Source organism: Euprymna scolopes, chromosome 12 (genome assembly GCF_053919585.1).
Source record: "Euprymna scolopes isolate OS-2025 chromosome 12, ASM5391958v1, whole genome shotgun sequence".
In the NCBI taxonomy this organism is placed as follows: Eukaryota; Metazoa; Mollusca; class Cephalopoda; order Sepiida; family Sepiolidae; genus Euprymna; species Euprymna scolopes.
This window is the reverse complement of record NC_136493.1, coordinates 64,856,269-64,874,370: the sequence shown is the minus strand read 5'-3', so window position 1 is coordinate 64,874,370 and position 18,102 is coordinate 64,856,269. Positions and strand designations below refer to the sequence as shown.

Below are 18,102 nucleotides of genomic sequence, written 5' to 3'. Positions count from 1 at the left end.
AAAAAGAGGTCAAAATAGAAAAATTTCTACTTTTAATTAGTTATCATCCAGAAAAAGAGGTCAAAATAGAAAATTTGTACTTTTAATTAGTTATCATCCAGAAAAAGAGGTCAAAATAGAAAAATTTGTACTTTTAATTAGTTATCATCCAGAAAAAGAGGTCAAAATAGAAAAATTTGTACTTTTAATTAGTTATCATCCAGAAAAAGAGGTCAAATAGAAAAATTTGTACTTTTAATTAGTTATCATCCAGAAAAGAGGTCAAAATAGAAAAATTTGTACTTTTAATTAGTTATCATCCAGAAAAAGAGGTCAAAATAGAAAAATTTGTACTTTTAATTAGTTATCATCCAGAAAAAGAGGTCAAAATAGAAAAATTTGTACTTTTAATTAGTTATCATCCAGAAAAAGAGGTCAAAATAGAAAAATTTGTACTTTTAATTAGTTATCATCCAGAAAAAGAGGTCAAAATAGAAAAATTTGTACTTTTAATTAGTTATCATCCAGAAAAAGAGGTCAAAATAGAAAAATTTGTACTTTTAATTAGTTATCATCCAGAAAAAGAGGTCAAAATAGAAAAATTTGTACTTTTAATAGTTATCATCCAGAAAAAGAGGTCAAAATAGAAAAATTTCTACTTTTAATTAGTTATCATCCAGAAAAAGAGGTCAAAATAGAAAAATTTGTACTTTTAATTAGTTATCATCCAGAAAAGAGGTCAAAATAGAAAAATTTGTACTTTTAATTAGTTATCATCCAGAAAAAGAGGTCAAAATAGAAAAATTTCTACTTTTAATTAGTTATCATCCAGAAAAAGAGGTCAAAATAGAAAAATTTGTACTTTTAATTAGTTATCATCCAGAAAAAGAGGTCAAAATAGAAAAATTTGTACTTTTAATTAGTTATCATCCAGAAAAGAGGTCAAATAGAAAAATTTCTACTTTTAATTAGTTATCATCCAGAAAAGAGGTCAAAATAGAAAATTTGTACTTTTAATTAGTTATCATCCCAGAAAAAGAGGTCAAAATAGAAAAATTTGTACTTTTAATTAGTTATCATCCAGAAAAAGAGGTCAAAATAGAAAAATTTCTACTTTTAATTAGTTATCATCCAGAAAAAGAGGTCAAAATAGAAAAATTTGTACTTTTAATTAGTTATCATCCAGAAAAGAGGTCAAAATAGAAAAATTTGTACTTTTAATTAGTTATCATCCAGAAAAAGAGGTCAAAATAGAAAAATTTCTACTTTTAATTAGTTATCATCCAGAAAAAGAGGTCAAAATAGAAAAATTTCTACTTTTAATTAGTTATCATCCAGAAAAAGAGGTCAAATACTTTAATTAGTTATCACCAGTAAAAAAAAGGAGTAAAATAGAAAAATTTCTACTTTTAATTAGTTATCATCCAGAAAAAGAGGTCAAAATAGAAAAATTTCTACTTTTAATTAGTTATCATCCAGAAAAAGAGGTCAAAATAGAAAAATTTGTATTTTAATTATTAGAGGTCAAATAGAATTCTACTTTTAATTAGTTATCATCCAGAAAAAGAGGTCAAAATAGAAAAATTTGTACTTTTAATTAGTTATCATCCAGAAAAAGAGGTCAAAATAGAAAAATTTCTACTTTTAATTAGTTATCATCCAGAAAAAGAGGTCAAAATAGAAAAATTTGTACTTTTAATTAGTTATCATCCAGAAAAAGAGGTCAAAATAGAAAAATTTCTACTTTTAATTAGTTATCATCCAGAAAAAGAGGTCAAAATAGAAAAATTTGTACTTTTAATTAGTTATCATCCAGAAAAAAGAGGTCAAAATAGAAAAATTTCTACTTTTAATTAGTTATCATCCAGAAAAAAGAGGTCAAAATAGAAAAATTTGTACTTTTAATTAGTTATCATCCAGAAAAAGAGGTCAAAATAGAAAAATTTGTACTTTTAATTAGTTATCATCCAGAAAAAGAGGTCAAAATAGAAAAATTTCTACTTTTAATTAGTTATCATCCAGAAAAAGAGGTCAAAATAGAAAAATTTCTATTTTAATTAGTTATCATCCAGAAAAAGAGGTCAAAATAGAAAAATTTGTACTTTTAATTAGTTATCATCCAGAAAAAGAGGTCAAAATAGAAAAATTTCTACTTTTAATTAGTTATCATCCAGAAAAAGAGGTCAAAATAGAAAAATTTCTACTTTTAATTAGTTATCATCCAGAAAAAGAGGTCAAAATAGAAAATTTCTACTTTTAATTAGTTATCATCCAGAAAAAGAGGTCAAAATAGAAAAATTTCTACTTTTAATTAGTTATCATCCAGAAAAAGAGGTCAAAATAGAAAAATTTCTACTTTTAATTAGTTATCATCCAGAAAAAGAGGTCAAAATAGAAAAATTTGTACTTTTAATTAGTTATCATCCAGAAAAAGAGGTCAAAATAGAAAAATTTCTACTTTTAATTAGTTATCATCCAGAAAAAGAGGTCAAAATAGAAAAATTTCTACTTTTAATTAGTTATCATCCAGAAAAAGAGGTCAAAATAGAAAAATTTGTACTTTTAATTAGTTATCATCCAGAAAAAGAGGTCAAAATAGAAAAATTTGTACTTTTAATTAGTTATCATCCAGAAAAAGAGGTCAAAATAGAAAAATTTGTACTTTTAATTAGTTATCATCCAGAAAAAGAGGTCAAAATAGAAAAATTTCTACTTTTAATTAGTTATCATCCAGAAAAGAGGTCAAAATAGAAAAATTTGCTACTTTTAATTAGTTATCATCCAGAAAAAGAGGTCAAAATAGAAAAATTTCTACTTTTAATTAGTTATCATCCAGAAAAAGAGGTCAAAATAGAAAATTTGTACTTTTAATTAGTTATCATCCAGAAAAAGAGGTCAAAATAGAAAAATTTGTACTTTTAATTAGTTATCATCCAGAAAAAGAGGTCAAAATAGAAAAATTTCTACTTTTAATTAGTTATCATCCAGAAAAGAGGTCAAAATAGAAAAATTTCTACTTTTAATTAGTTATCATCCAGAAAAAGAGGTCAAAATAGAAAAATTTGTACTTTTAATTAGTTATCATCCAGAAAAAGAGGTCAAAATAGAAAAATTTGTACTTTTAATTAGTTATCATCCAGAAAAAAGAGGTCAAAATAGAAAAATTTCTACTTTTAATTAGTTATCATCCAGAAAAAGAGGTCAAAATAGAAAAATTTCTACTTTTAATTAGTTATCATCCAGAAAAAGAGGTCAAAATAGAAAAATTTCTACTTTTAATTAGTTATCATCCAGAAAAAGAGGTCAAAATAGAAAAATTTGTACTTTTAATTAGTTATCATCCAGAAAAAGAGGTCAAAATAGAAAAATTTCTACTTTTAATTAGTTATCATCCAGAAAAAGAGGTCAAAATAGAAAAATTTGTACTTTTAATTAGTTATCATCCAGAAAAAGAGGTCAAAATAGAAAAATTTGTACTTTTAATTAGTTATCATCCAGAAAAAGAGGTCAAAATAGAAAAATTTCTACTTTTAATTAGTTATCATCCAGAAAAAGAGGTCAAAATAGAAAAATTTGTACTTTTAATTAGTTATCATCCAGAAAAAGAGGTCAAAATAGAAAAATTTGTACTTTTAATTAGTTATCATCCAGAAAAAGAGGTCAAAATAGAAAAATTTCTACTTTTAATTAGTTATCATCCAGAAAAAGAGGTCAAAATAGAAAAATTTGTACTTTTAATTAGTTATCATCCAGAAAAAGAGGTCAAAATAGAAAAATTTCTACTTTTAATTAGTTATCATCCAGAAAAAGAGGTCAAAATAGAAAAATTTGTACTTTTAATTAGTTATCATCCAGAAAAAGAGGTCAAAATAGAAAAATTTGTACTTTTAATTAGTTATCATCCAGAAAAAGAGGTCAAAATAGAAAAATTTGTACTTTTAATTAGTTATCATCCAGAAAAAGAGGTCAAAATAGAAAAATTTGTACTTTTAATTAGTTATCATCCAGAAAAAGAGGTCAAAATAGAAAAATTGTACTTTTAATTAGTTATCATCCAGAAAAAGAGGTCAAAATAGAAAAATTTGTACTTTTAATTAGTTATCATCCAGAAAAAGAGGTCAAAATAGAAAAATTTGTACTTTTAATTAGTTATCATCCAGAAAAAGAGGTCAAAATAGAAAAATTTGTACTTTTAATTAGTTATCATCCAGAAAAAGAGGTCAAAATAGAAAAATTTGTACTTTTAATTAGTTATCATCCAGAAAAAGAGGTCAAAATAGAAAAATTTGTACTTTTAATTAGTTATCATCCAGAAAAAGAGGTCAAAATAGAAAAATTTGTACTTTTAATTAGTTATCATCCAGAAAAAGAGGTCAAAATAGAAAAATTTGTACTTTTAATTAGTTATCATCCAGAAAAAGAGGTCAAAATAGAAAAATTTCTACTTTTAATTAGTTATCATCCAGAAAAAGAGGTCAAAATAGAAAAATTTGTACTTTTAATTAGTTATCATCCAGAAAAAGAGGTCAAAATAGAAAAATTTGTACTTTTAATTAGTTATCATCCAGAAAAAGAGGTCAAAATAGAAAAATTTGTACTTTTAATTAGTTATCATCCAGAAAAAGAGGTCAAAATAGAAAAATTTCTACTTTTAATTAGTTATCATCCAGAAAAAGAGGTCAAAATAGAAAAATTTCTACTTTTAATTAGTTATCATCCAGAAAAAGAGGTCAAAATAGAAAAATTTCTACTTTTAATTAGTTATCATCCAGAAAAAGAGGTCAAAATAGAAAAATTTCTACTTTTAATTAGTTATCATCCAGAAAAAGAGGTCAAAATAGAAAAATTTGTACTTTTAATTAGTTATCATCCAGAAAAAGAGGTCAAAATAGAAAAATTTCTACTTTTAATTAGTTATCATCCAGAAAAAGAGGTCAAAATAGAAAAATTTGTACTTTTAATTAGTTATCATCCAGAAAAAGAGGTCAAAATAGAAAAATTTGTACTTTTAATTAGTTATCATCCAGAAAAAGAGGTCAAAATAGAAAAATTTGTACTTTTAATTAGTTATCATCCAGAAAAAGAGGTCAAAATAGAAAAATTTTACTTTTAATTAGTTATCATCCAGAAAAAGAGGTCAAAATAGAAAAATTTGTACTTTTAATTAGTTATCATCCAGAAAAAGAGGTCAAAATAGAAAAATTTGTACTTTTAATTAGTTATCATCCAGAAAAAGAGGTCAAAATAGAAAAATTTGTACTTTTAATTAGTTATCATCCAGAAAAAGAGGTCAAAATAGAAAAATTTCTACTTTTAATTAGTTATCATCCAGAAAAAGAGGTCAAAATAGAAAAATTTCTACTTTTAATTAGTTATCATCCAGAAAAAGAGGTCAAAATAGAAAAATTTGTACTTTTAATTAGTTATCATCCAGAAAAAGAGGTCAAAATAGAAAAATTTGTACTTTTAATTAGTTATCATCCAGAAAAAGAGGTCAAAATAGAAAAATTTGTACTTTTAATTAGTTATCATCCAGAAAAAGAGGTCAAAATAGAAAATTTTGTACTTTTAATTAGTTATCATCCAGAAAAAGAGGTCAAAATAGAAAAATTTCTACTTTTAATTAGTTATCATCCAGAAAAAGAGGTCAAAATAGAAAAATTTCTACTTTTAATTAGTTATCATCCAGAAAAAGAGGTCAAAATAGAAAAATTTGTACTTTTAATTAGTTATCATCCAGAAAAAGAGGTCAAAATAGAAAAATTTCTACTTTTAATTAGTTATCATCCAGAAAAGAGGTCAAAATAGAAAAATTTGTACTTTTAATTAGTTATCATCCAGAAAAAGAGGTCAAAATAGAAAAATTTGTACTTTTAATTAGTTATCATCCAGAAAAAGAGGTCAAAATAGAAAAATTTGTACTTTTAATTAGTTATCATCCAGAAAAAGAGGTCAAAATAGAAAAATTTGTACTTTTAATTAGTTATCATCCAGAAAAAGAGGTCAAAATAGAAAAATTTCTACTTTTAATTAGTTATCATCCAGAAAAAAGTGGTCAAAATAGAAAAATTTGTACTTTTAATTAGTTATCATCCAGAAAAAGAGGTCAAAATAGAAAAATTTCTACTTTTAATTAGTTATCATCCAGAAAAAGAGGTCAAAATAGAAAAATTTCTACTTTTAATTAGTTATCATCCAGAAAAAGAGGTCAAAATAGAAAAATTTCTACTTTTAATTAGTTATCATCCAGAAAAAGAGGTCAAAATAGAAAAATTTGTACTTTTAATTAGTTATCATCCAGAAAAAGAGGTCAAAATAGAAAAATTTCTACTTTTAATTAGTTATCATCCAGAAAAGAGGTCAAAATAGAAAAATTGTACTTTTAATTAGTTATCATCCAGAAAAAGAGGTCAAAATAGAAAAATTTCTACTTTTAATTAGTTATCATCCAGAAAAAGAGGTCAAAATAGAAAAATTTGTACTTTTAATTAGTTATCATCCAGAAAAAGAGGTCAAAATAGAAAAATTTCTACTTTTAATTAGTTATCATCCAGAAAAAGAGGTCAAAATAGAAAAATTTGTACTTTTAATTAGTTATCATCCAGAAAAAGAGGTCAAAATAGAAAAATTTCTACTTTTAATTAGTTATCATCCAGAAAAAGAGGTCAAAATAGAAAAATTTCTACTTTTAATTAGTTATCATCCAGAAAAAGAGGTCAAAATAGAAAAATTTCTACTTTTAATTAGTTATCATCCAGAAAAAGAGGTCAAAATAGAAAAATTTGTACTTTTAATTAGTTATCATCCAGAAAAGAGGTCAAAATAGAAAAATTTCTACTTTTAATTAGTTATCATCCAGAAAAAGAGGTCAAAATAGAAAAATTTGTACTTTTAATTAGTTATCATCCAGAAAAAGAGGTCAAAATAGAAAAATTTGTACTTTTAATTAGTTATCATCCAGAAAAAGAGGTCAAAATAGAAAAATTTCTACTTTTAATTAGTTATCATCCAGAAAAAGAGGTCAAAATAGAAAAATTTGTACTTTTAATTAGTTATCATCCAGAAAAAGAGGTCAAAATAGAAAAATTTTACTTTTAATTAGTTATCATCCAGAAAAAAGAGGTCAAAATAGAAAAATTTGTACTTTTAATTAGTTATCATCCAGAAAAAGAGGTCAAAATAGAAAAATTTGTACTTTTAATTAGTTATCATCCAGAAAAAGAGGTCAAAATAGAAAAATTTGTACTTTTAATTAGTTATCATCCAGAAAAAGAGGTCAAAATAGAAAAATTTGTACTTTTAATTAGTTATCATCCAGAAAAAGAGGTCAAAATAGAAAAATTTGTACTTTTAATTAGTTATCATCCAGAAAAAGAGGTCAAAATAGAAAAATTTGTACTTTTAATTAGTTATCATCCAGAAAAGAGGTCAAAATAGAAAAATTTCTACTTTTAATTAGTTATCATCCAGAAAAAGAGGTCAAAATAGAAAAATTTGTACTTTTAATTAGTTATCATCCAGAAAAAGAGGTCAAAATAGAAAAATTTCTACTTTTAATTAGTTATCATCCAGAAAAAGAGGTCAAAATAGAAAAATTTCTACTTTTAATTAGTTATCATCCAGAAAAAGAGGTCAAAATAGAAAATTTCTACTTTTAATTAGTTATCATCCAGAAAAAGAGGTCAAAATAGAAAAATTTCTACTTTTAATTAGTTATCATCCAGAAAAAGAGGTCAAAATAGAAAATTTGTACTTTTAATTAGTTATCATCCAGAAAAAGAGGTCAAAATAGAAAAATTTCTACTTTTAATTAGTTATCATCCAGAAAAAGAGGTCAAAATAGAAAAATTTCTACTTTTAATTAGTTATCATCCAGAAAAAGAGGTCAAAATAGAAAAATTTGTACTTTTAATTAGTTATCATCCAGAAAAAGAGGTCAAAATAGAAAAATTTCTACTTTTAATTAGTTATCATCCAGAAAAAGAGGTCAAAATAGAAAAATTTGTACTTTTAATTAGTTATCATCCAGAAAAAGAGGTCAAAATAGAAAAATTTCTACTTTTAATTAGTTATCATCCAGAAAAAGAGGTCAAAATAGAAAAATTTGTACTTTTAATTAGTTATCATCCAGAAAAAGAGGTCAAAATAGAAAAATTTCTACTTTTAATTAGTTATCATCCAGAAAAAGAGGTCAAAATAGAAAAATTTGTACTTTTAATTAGTTATCATCCAGAAAAAGAGGTCAAAATAGAAAAATTTGTACTTTTAATTAGTTATCATCCAGAAAAAGAGGTCAAAATAGAAAAATTTCTACTTTTAATTAGTTATCATCCAGAAAAAGAGGTCAAAATAGAAAAATTTGTACTTTTAATTAGTTATCATCCAGAAAAAGAGGTCAAAATAGAAAAATTTCTACTTTTAATTAGTTATCATCCAGAAAAAGAGGTCAAAATAGAAAAATTTGTACTTTTAATTAGTTATCATCCAGAAAAAGAGGTCAAAATAGAAAAATTTATACTTTTAATTAGTTATCATCCAGAAAAAGAGGTCAAAATAGAAAAATTTCTACTTTTAATTAGTTATCATCCAGAAAAAGAGGTCAAAATAGAAAAATTTGTACTTTTAATTAGTTATCATCCAGAAAAAGAGGTCAAAATAGAAAAATTTGTACTTTTAATTAGTTATCATCCAGAAAAAGAGGTCAAAATAGAAAAATTTGTACTTTTAATTAGTTATCATCCAGAAAAAGAGGTCAAAATAGAAAAATTTGTACTTTTAATTAGTTATCATCCAGAAAAAGAGGTCAAAATAGAAAAATTTGTACTTTTAATTAGTTATCATCCAGAAAAAGAGGTCAAAATAGAAAATTTGTACTTTTAATTAGTTATCATCCAGAAAAAGAGGTCAAAATAGAAAAATTTTTACTTTTAATTAGTTATCATCCAGAAAAAGAGGTCAAAATAGAAAAATTTCTACTTTTAATTAGTTATCATCCAGAAAAAGAGGTCAAAATAGAAAAATTTCTACTTTTAATTAGTTATCATCCAGAAAAAGAGGTCAAAATAGAAAAATTTGTACTTTTAATTAGTTATCATCCAGAAAAAGAGGTCAAAATAGAAAAATTTGTACTTTTAATTAGTTATCATCCAGAAAAAGAGGTCAAAATAGAAAAATTTGTACTTTTAATTAGTTATCATCCAGAAAAAGAGGTCAAAATAGAAAAATTTGTACTTTTAATTAGTTATCATCCAGAAAAAGAGGTCAAAATAGAAAAATTTTTACTTTTAATTAGTTATCATCCAGAAAAAGAGGTCAAAATAGAAAAATTTGTACTTTAATTAGTTATCATCCAGAAAAAGAGGTCAAAATAGAAAAATTTGTACTTTTAATTAGTTATCATCCAGAAAAGAGGTCAAAATAGAAAAATTTCTACTTTTAATTAGTTATCATCCAGAAAAAGAGGTCAAAATAGAAAAATTTGTACTTTTAATTAGTTATCATCCAGAAAAAGAGGTCAAAATAGAAAAATTTGTACTTTTAATTAGTTATCATCCAGAAAAAGAGGTCAAAATAGAAAAATTTGTACTTTTAATTAGTTATCATCCAGAAAAAGAGGTCAAAATAGAAAAATTTCTACTTTTAATTAGTTATCATCCAGAAAAAGAGGTCAAAATAGAAAAATTTGTACTTTTAATTAGTTATCATCCAGAAAAAGAGGTCAAATAGAAAAATTTGTACTTTTAATTAGTTATCATCCAGAAAAAGAGGTCAAAATAGAAAAATTTCTACTTTTAATTAGTTATCATCCAGAAAAAGAGGTCAAATAGAAAAATTTCTACTTTTAATTAGTTATCATCCAGAAAAAGAGGTCAAAATAAGAAAAAATTTCTACTTTTAATTAGTTATCATCCAGAAAAAGAGGTCAAAATAGAAAAATTTGTACTTTTAATTAGTTATCATCCAGAAAAAGAGGTCAAAATAGAAAAATTTCTACTTTTAATTAGTTATCATCCAGAAAAAGAGGTCAAAATAGAAAAATTTCTACTTTTAATTAGTTATCATCCAGAAAAAGAGGTCAAAATAGAAAATTTCTACTTTTAATTAGTTATCATCCAGAAAAAGAGGTCAAAATAGAAAAATTTGTACTTTTAATTAGTTATCATCCAGAAAAAGAGGTCAAAATAGAAAAATTTCTACTTTTAATTAGTTATCATCCAGAAAAAGAGGTCAAAATAGAAAAATTTGTACTTTTAATTAGTTATCATCCAGAAAAAGAGGTCAAAATAGAAAAATTTCTACTTTTAATTAGTTATCATCCAGAAAAAGAGGTCAAAATAGAAAAATTTGTACTTTTAATTAGTTATCATCCAGAAAAAGAGGTCAAAATAGAAAAATTTCTACTTTTAATTAGTTATCATCCAGAAAAAGAGGTCAAAATAAAAAAATTTCTACTTTTAATAAGTTATCATCCAGAAAAAGAGGTCAAAATAGAAAAATTTGTACTTTTAATTAGTTATCACCAGAAAAAGAGGTTAAAATAGAAAAATTTCTACTTTTAATTAGTTATCATCCAGAAAAAGAGGTCAAAATAGAAAAATTTGTACTTTTAATTAGTTATCATCCAGAAAAAGAGGTCAAAATAGAAAAATTTCTACTTTTAATTAGTTATCATCAGAAAAAAGAGGTCAAAATAGAAAAATTTGTACTTTTAATTAGTTATCATCCAGAAAAAGAGGTCAAAATAGAAAAATTTGTACTTTTAATTAGTTATCATCCAGAAAAAGAGGTCAAAATAGAAAAATTTCTACTTTTAATTAGTTATCATCCAGAAAAAGAGGTCAAAATAGAAAAAATTTGTACTTTTAATTAGTTATCATCCAGAAAAAGAGGTCAAAATAGAAAAATTTCTACTTTTAATTAGTTATCATCCAGAAAAAGAGGTCAAAATAGAAAAATTTGTACTTTTAATTAGTTATCATCCAGAAAAAGAGGTCAAAATAGAAAAATTTGTACTTTTAATTAGTTATCATCCAGAAAAAGAGGTCAAAATAGAAAAATTTGTACTTTTAATTAGTTATCATCCAGAAAAAGAGGTCAAAATAGAAAAATTTGTACTTTTAATTAGTTATCATCCAGAAAAAGAGGTCAAAATAGAAAAATTTGTACTTTTAATTAGTTATCATCCAGAAAAAGAGGTCAAAATAGAAAAATTTGTACTTTTAATTAGTTATCATCCAGAAAAAGAGGTCAAAATAGAAAAATTTGTACTTTTAATTAGTTATCATCCAGAAAAAGAGGTCAAAATAGAAAAATTTGTACTTTTAATTAGTTATCATCCAGAAAAAGAGGTCAAAATAGAAAAATTTGTACTTTTAATTAGTTATCATCCAGAAAAAGAGGTCAAAATAGAAAAATTTGTACTTTTAATTAGTTATCATCCAGAAAAAGAGGTCAAAATAGAAAAATTTGTACTTTTAATTAGTTATCATCCAGAAAAAGAGGTCAAAATAGAAAAATTTGTACTTTTAATTAGTTATCATCCAGAAAAAGAGGTCAAAATAGAAAAATTTGTACTTTTAATTAGTTATCATCCAGAAAAAGAGGTCAAAATAGAAAAATTTGTACTTTTAATTAGTTATCATCCAGAAAAAGAGGTCAAAATAGAAAAATTTGTACTTTTAATTAGTTATCATCCAGAAAAAGAGGTCAAAATAGAAAAATTTGTACTTTTAATTAGTTATCATCCAGAAAAAGAGGTCAAAATAGAAAAATTTGTACTTTTAATTAGTTATCATCCAGAAAAAGAGGTCAAAATAGAAAAATTTCTACTTTTAATTAGTTATCATCCAGAAAAAGAGGTCAAAATAGAAAAATTTGTACTTTTAATTAGTTATCATCCAGAAAAAGAGGTCAAAATAGAAAAATTTGTACTTTTAATTAGTTATCATCCAGAAAAAGAGGTCAAAATAGAAAAATTTGTACTTTTAATTAGTTATCATCCAGAAAAAGAGGTCAAAATAGAAAAATTTGTACTTTTAATTAGTTATCATCCAGAAAAAGAGGTCAAAATAGAAAAATTTCTACTTTTAATTAGTTATCATCCAGAAAAAGAGGTCAAAATAGAAAAATTTGTACTTTTAATTAGTTATCATCCAGAAAAAGAGGTCAAAATAGAAAAATTTCTACTTTTAATTAGTTATCATCCAGAAAAAGAGGTCAAAATAGAAAAATTTGTACTTTTAATTAGTTATCATCCAGAAAAAGAGGTCAAAATAGAAAAATTTGTACTTTTAATTAGTTATCATCCAGAAAAAGAGGTCAAAATAGAAAAATTTGTACTTTTAATTAGTTATCATCCAGAAAAAGAGGTCAAAATAGAAAAATTTGTACTTTTAATTAGTTATCATCCAGAAAAAGAGGTCAAAATAGAAAAATTTGTACTTTTAATTAGTTATCATCCAGAAAAAGAGGTCAAAATAGAAAAATTTCTACTTTTAATTAGTTATCATCCAGAAAAAGAGGTCAAAATAGAAAAATTTGTACTTTTAATTAGTTATCATCCAGAAAAAGAGGTCAAAATAGAAAAATTTGTACTTTTAATTAGTTATCATCCAGAAAAAGAGGTCAAAATAGAAAAATTTCTACTTTTAATTAGTTATCATCCAGAAAAAGAGGTCAAAATAGAAAAATTTGTACTTTTAATTAGTTATCATCCAGAAAAAGAGGTCAAAATAGAAAAATTTGTACTTTTAATTAGTTATCATCCAGAAAAAGAGGTCAAAATAGAAAAATTTCTACTTTTAATTAGTTATCATCCAGAAAAAGAGGTCAAAATAGAAAAATTTGTACTTTTAATTAGTTATCATCCAGAAAAAGAGGTCAAAATAGAAAAATTTGTACTTTTAATTAGTTATCATCCAGAAAAAGAGGTCAAAATAGAAAAATTTGTACTTTTAATTAGTTATCATCCAGAAAAAGAGGTCAAAATAGAAAAATTTGTACTTTTAATTAGTTATCATCCAGAAAAAGAGGTCAAAATAGAAAAATTTCTACTTTTAATTAGTTATCATCCAGAAAAAGAGGTCAAAATAGAAAAATTTGTACTTTTAATTAGTTATCATCCAGAAAAAGAGGTCAAAATAGAAAAATTTGTACTTTTAATTAGTTATCATCCAGAAAAAGAGGTCAAAATAGAAAAATTTGTACTTTTAATTAGTTATCATCCAGAAAAAGAGGTCAAAATAGAAAAATTTGTACTTTTAATTAGTTATCATCCAGAAAAAGAGGTCAAAATAGAAAAATTTCTACTTTTAATTAGTTATCATCCAGAAAAAGAGGTCAAAATAGAAAAATTTGTACTTTTAATTAGTTATCATCCAGAAAAAGAGGTCAAAATAGAAAAATTTCTACTTTTAATTAGTTATCATCCAGAAAAAGAGGTCAAAATAGAAAAATTTCTACTTTTAATTAGTTATCATCCAGAAAAAGAGGTCAAAATAGAAAAATTTGTACTTTTAATTAGTTATCATCCAGAAAAAGAGGTCAAAATAGAAAAATTTCTACTTTTAATTAGTTATCATCCAGAAAAAGAGGTCAAAATAGAAAAATTTCTACTTTTAATTAGTTATCATCCAGAAAAAGAGGTCAAAATAGAAAAATTTGTACTTTTAATTAGTTATCATCCAGAAAAAGAGGTCAAAATAGAAAAATTTGTACTTTTAATTAGTTATCATCCAGAAAAAGAGGTCAAAATAGAAAAATTTCTACTTTTAATTAGTTATCATCCAGAAAAAGAGGTCAAAATAGAAAAATTTGTACTTTTAATTAGTTATCATCCAGAAAAAGAGGTCAAAATAGAAAAATTTGTACTTTTAATTAGTTATCATCCAGAAAAAGAGGTCAAAATAGAAAAATTTGTACTTTTAATTAGTTATCATCCAGAAAAAGAGGTCAAAATAGAAAAATTTGTACTTTTAATTAGTTATCATCCAGAAAAAGAGGTCAAAATAGAAAAATTTGTACTTTTAATTAGTTATCATCCAGAAAAAGAGGTCAAAATAGAAAAATTTCTACTTTTAATTAGTTATCATCCAGAAAAAGAGGTCAAAATAGAAAAATTTGTACTTTTAATTAGTTATCATCCAGAAAAAGAGGTCAAAATAGAAAAATTTCTACTTTTAATTGTTATAATCCAGAAAAAGAGGTCGGAATAGAAAAATGTGTACTTTTAATTAGTTATCATCCAGAATAAGAGGTCAAAATAGAAAAATTTCTACTTTTAATTGTTATAATCCAGAAAAAGAGGTCGGAATAGAAAAATGTGTACTTATAATTTGTTATCATCCAGAATAAGAGGTCAAAATAGAAAAATTTCTACTTTTAATTGTTATAATCCAGAAAAAGAGGTCGGAATAGAAAAATGTGTACTTATAATTAGTTATCATCCAGAAAAAGAGGTCAAAATAGAAAAATTTCTACTTTTAATTAGTTATCATCCACAAAAAGAGGTCAAAATAGAAAAATTTCTACTTTTAATTAGTTATCATCCAGAAAAAGAGGTCAAAATAGAAAAATTTGTACTTTTAATTAGTTATCATCCAGAAAAAGAGGTCAAAATAGAAAAATTTCTACTTTTAATTAGTTATCATCCAGAAAAAGAGGTCAAAATAGAAAAATTTCTACTTTTAATTAGTTATCATCCAGAAAAAGAGGTCAAAATAGAAAAATTTGTACTTTTAATTAGTTATCATCCAGAAAAAGAGGTCAAAATAGAAAAATTTCTACTTTTAATTGTTATAATCCAGAAAAAGAGGTCGGAATAGAAAAATGTGTACTTTTAATTAGTTATCATCCAGAATAAGAGGTCAAAATAGAAAAATTTCTACTTTTAATTGTTATAATCCAGAAAAAGAGGTCGGAATAGAAAAATGTGTACTTATAATTTGTTATCATCCAGAATAAGAGGTCAAAATAGAAAAATTTCTACTTTTAATTGTTATAATCCAGAAAAAGAGGTCGGAATAGAAAAATGTGTACTTATAATTAGTTATCATCCAGAAAAAGAGGTCAAAATAGAAAAATTTCTACTTTTAATTAGTTATCATCCAGAAAAAGAGGTCAAAATAGAAAAATTTCTACTTTTAATTAGTTATCATCCAGAAAAAGAGGTCAAAATAGAAATATTTGTACTTTTAATTAGTTATCATCCAGAAAAAGAGGTCAAAATAGAAAAATTTCTACTTTTAATTAGTTATCATCCAGAAAAAGAGGTCAAAATAGAAAAATTTCTACTTTTAATTAGTTATCATCCAGAAAAAGAGGTCAAAATAGAAAAATGTGTACTTTTAATTAGTTATCATCCAGAATAAGAGGTCAAAATAGAAAAATTTCTACTTTTAATTGTTATAATCCAGAAAAAGAGGTCGGAATAGAAAAATGTGTACTTATAATTTGTTATCATCCAGAATAAGAGGTCAAAATAGAAAAATTTCTACTTTTAATTGTTATAATCCAGAAAAAGAGGTCGGAATAGAAAAATGTGTACTTATAATTTGTTATCATCCAGAATAAGAGGTCAAAATAGAAAAATTTCTACTTTTAATTAGTTATCATCCAGAATAAGAGGTCAGAATAGAAAAATTTCTACTTTTAATTGTTATAATCCAGAAAAAGAGGTCGGAATAGAAAAATGTGTACTTATAATTTGTTATCATCCAGAAAAAGAGGTCAAAATAGAAAAATTTCTACTTTTAATTAGTTATCATCCAGAAAAAGATGTCGGAATAGAAAAATTTGTACTTATAATTTGTTATCATCCAGAATAAGAGGTCAAAATAGAAAAATTTCTACTTTTAATTAGTTATCATCCAGAATAAGAGGTCAGAATAGAAAAATTTCTACTTTTAATTGTTATAATCCAGAAAAAGAGGTCGGAATAGAAAAATGTGTACTTATAATTTGTTATCATCCAGAAAAAGAGGTCAGAATAGAAAAATTGATACTTTTAATTAGTTATCATCCAGAAAAAGAGGTCGGAATAGAAAAATTTGTACTTTTAATTAGTTATCATCCAGAAAAAGTGGTCGGAATAGAAAAATTTGTACTTTTAATTGTTATCATCCAGAAAAAGAGGTCAAAATAGAAAAATTGTTACTGTTAATTAGTTATCATCCAGAAAAAGAGGTCAGAATAGAAAAATGTGTACTTTTAATTAGTTATCATCCAGAAAAAGAGGTCAAAACAGAAAAATTGTCACTGTTAATTAGTTATCATCCAGAAAAAGAGGTCAGAATAGAAAAATTGGTATCATCCAGAAAAAGAGGTCAAAATAGAAAAATGTGTACTTTTAATTAGTTATCATCCAGCAAAAGATGTCAAAATAGAAAAATTGGTACTTTTAATGAGTTATCATCCAGAAAAAAGGTCAAAATAGAACAATTGGTACTTTTAATTAGTTATAATCCAGAAAAAGAGGTCAAATAGAAAAATTGGTACTGTTAATTGTTATCATCCAGAATAAAGGTCAAATAGAAAAATTGGTACTTTTAATTGTTATCATCCAGAATAAAGGTCAAATAGAAAAATTGGTACTTTTAATTGTTATCATCCAGAAAAAAGGTCAAAATAGAAAAATTTGTACTTTTAATTAGTTATCATCCAGAATAAAGGTCAAATAGAAAAATTGGTACTTTTAATTGTTATCATCCAGAAAAAGAGGTCAAAACTGAAAGATTGGTACTTTTAATTAGTTATCCAGAAAAAGCGGTCAGAATAGAAAAATATGTACTTTTAATTAGTTATCATCCAGAAAAAGAGGTCAAAACTGAAAGATTAGTACTTTTAATTAGTTATCCAGAAAAAGAGGTTAGAATAGAAAAATATGTACTTTTAATTAGTTATCATCCAGAATAAAGGTCAAATAGAAAAATTGGTACTTTTAATTGTTATCATCCAGAAAAAGAGGTCAAAACTGAAAGATTGGTACTTTTAATTAGTTATCCAGAAAAAGAGGTCAGAATAGAAAAATATGTACTTTTAATTAGTTATCATCCAGAAAAAGAGGTCAAAACTGAAAGATTAGTACTTTTAATTAGTTATCCAGAAAAAGAGGTCAAAACAGAAAAATTGTTACTGTTAATTAGTTATCATCCAGAAAAAGAGGTCAGAATAGAAAAATATGTACTTTTAATTAGTTATCATCCAGCAAAAGATGTCAAAATAGAAATATTGGTACTTTTAATGAGTTATCATCCAGAAAAAGAGGTCAAAATAGAAAAATTGGTACTTTTAATTAGTTATAATCCAGAAAAAGAGGTCAAAATAGAAAAATGTGTACTTTTAATTAGTTATAATCCAGAAAAAGAGGTCAAAATAGAAAAATTGTTACTTTTAATTAGTTATCATCCAGAAAATAGGTCAGAATAGAAAAATTGGTACTTTTTATTAGTTATCATCCAGAAAAAGAGGTCAAAACTGAAACATTGGTATTTTAATTAGTTATCCAGAGAAAGTGGTTAGAATAGAAAAATATCTACTTTTAATTAGTTATCATCCAGAAAAAAGGTATGAATAGAAAAATGGGTACTTTTAATTAGTTATCAATCAGAAAAATTAATTAGTTATTATCCAGAAAACGAGGTCTAAATAGATAAATTGGTTGTTTTAATTACTTATAATCCAGAACAAGAGGTCTAAATAGAATTATTGGTAGTTTTAATTAGTTATCATCAAGAAATTGAGGTCTAAATAGAACAATTGGTAATTTTAATTAGTTATCATTAAGAAAAAGAGGTCAGAATAGAAAAATTGGTACTTTTAAGTAGTTATCATCCAGAAAAATGTCAAAATAGAAAAATTGGTACTTTTAATTAGTTATCATCCAGAAAAAGAGGATACTGCATTTGTGTGGAGAGTCGTGTAAAAGTTCTGCATCATATTTCATTTGAATGGTCAAATAATGAAGTATTTTCATCTTTTCAGAACTGTAGTGCGTTTAAGTGCCACAATATAAGTTGTGAATTGGCCAAATTAGAAAAGAATGAGCCAGTCGTTCATGTTCAGATTTACTTTGAGATTAATATCCAGCTCCTCAAACTTTTTCAGGTTTGTATAAATGTTTTGTGT

At 24.0% G+C, this 18,102-nt stretch overlaps 1 protein-coding gene and 1 long non-coding RNA gene across 14 annotated transcripts in view; both read left to right on the top strand.

The window, feature by feature from the left end:
* LOC145291306 (integrin alpha-9-like) overlaps positions 1-18,102 on the top strand; it is a 971,358-nt gene that overhangs the window by 886,831 nt on the left and 66,425 nt on the right. For 11 of the 13 annotated variants that reach the window (XM_080137009.1, XM_080137006.1, XM_080137003.1 and 8 more), the window contains one exon: positions 17,959-18,081. The exons of the other annotated variants lie outside the window; for them this stretch is intronic. In XM_080137009.1, the coding sequence (XP_079993135.1) occupies positions 17,959-18,081 (123 nt within the window). The remainder of the gene's footprint in view (positions 1-17,958; positions 18,082-18,102) is intronic. 13 annotated transcript variants of the gene reach the window in all.
* On the top strand, positions 5,915-17,037 carry LOC145291307 (uncharacterized). The gene is made up of 2 exons (XR_013869379.1): positions 5,915-6,030; positions 16,988-17,037. It is a non-coding gene; the product is annotated as an uncharacterized LOC145291307 (long non-coding RNA).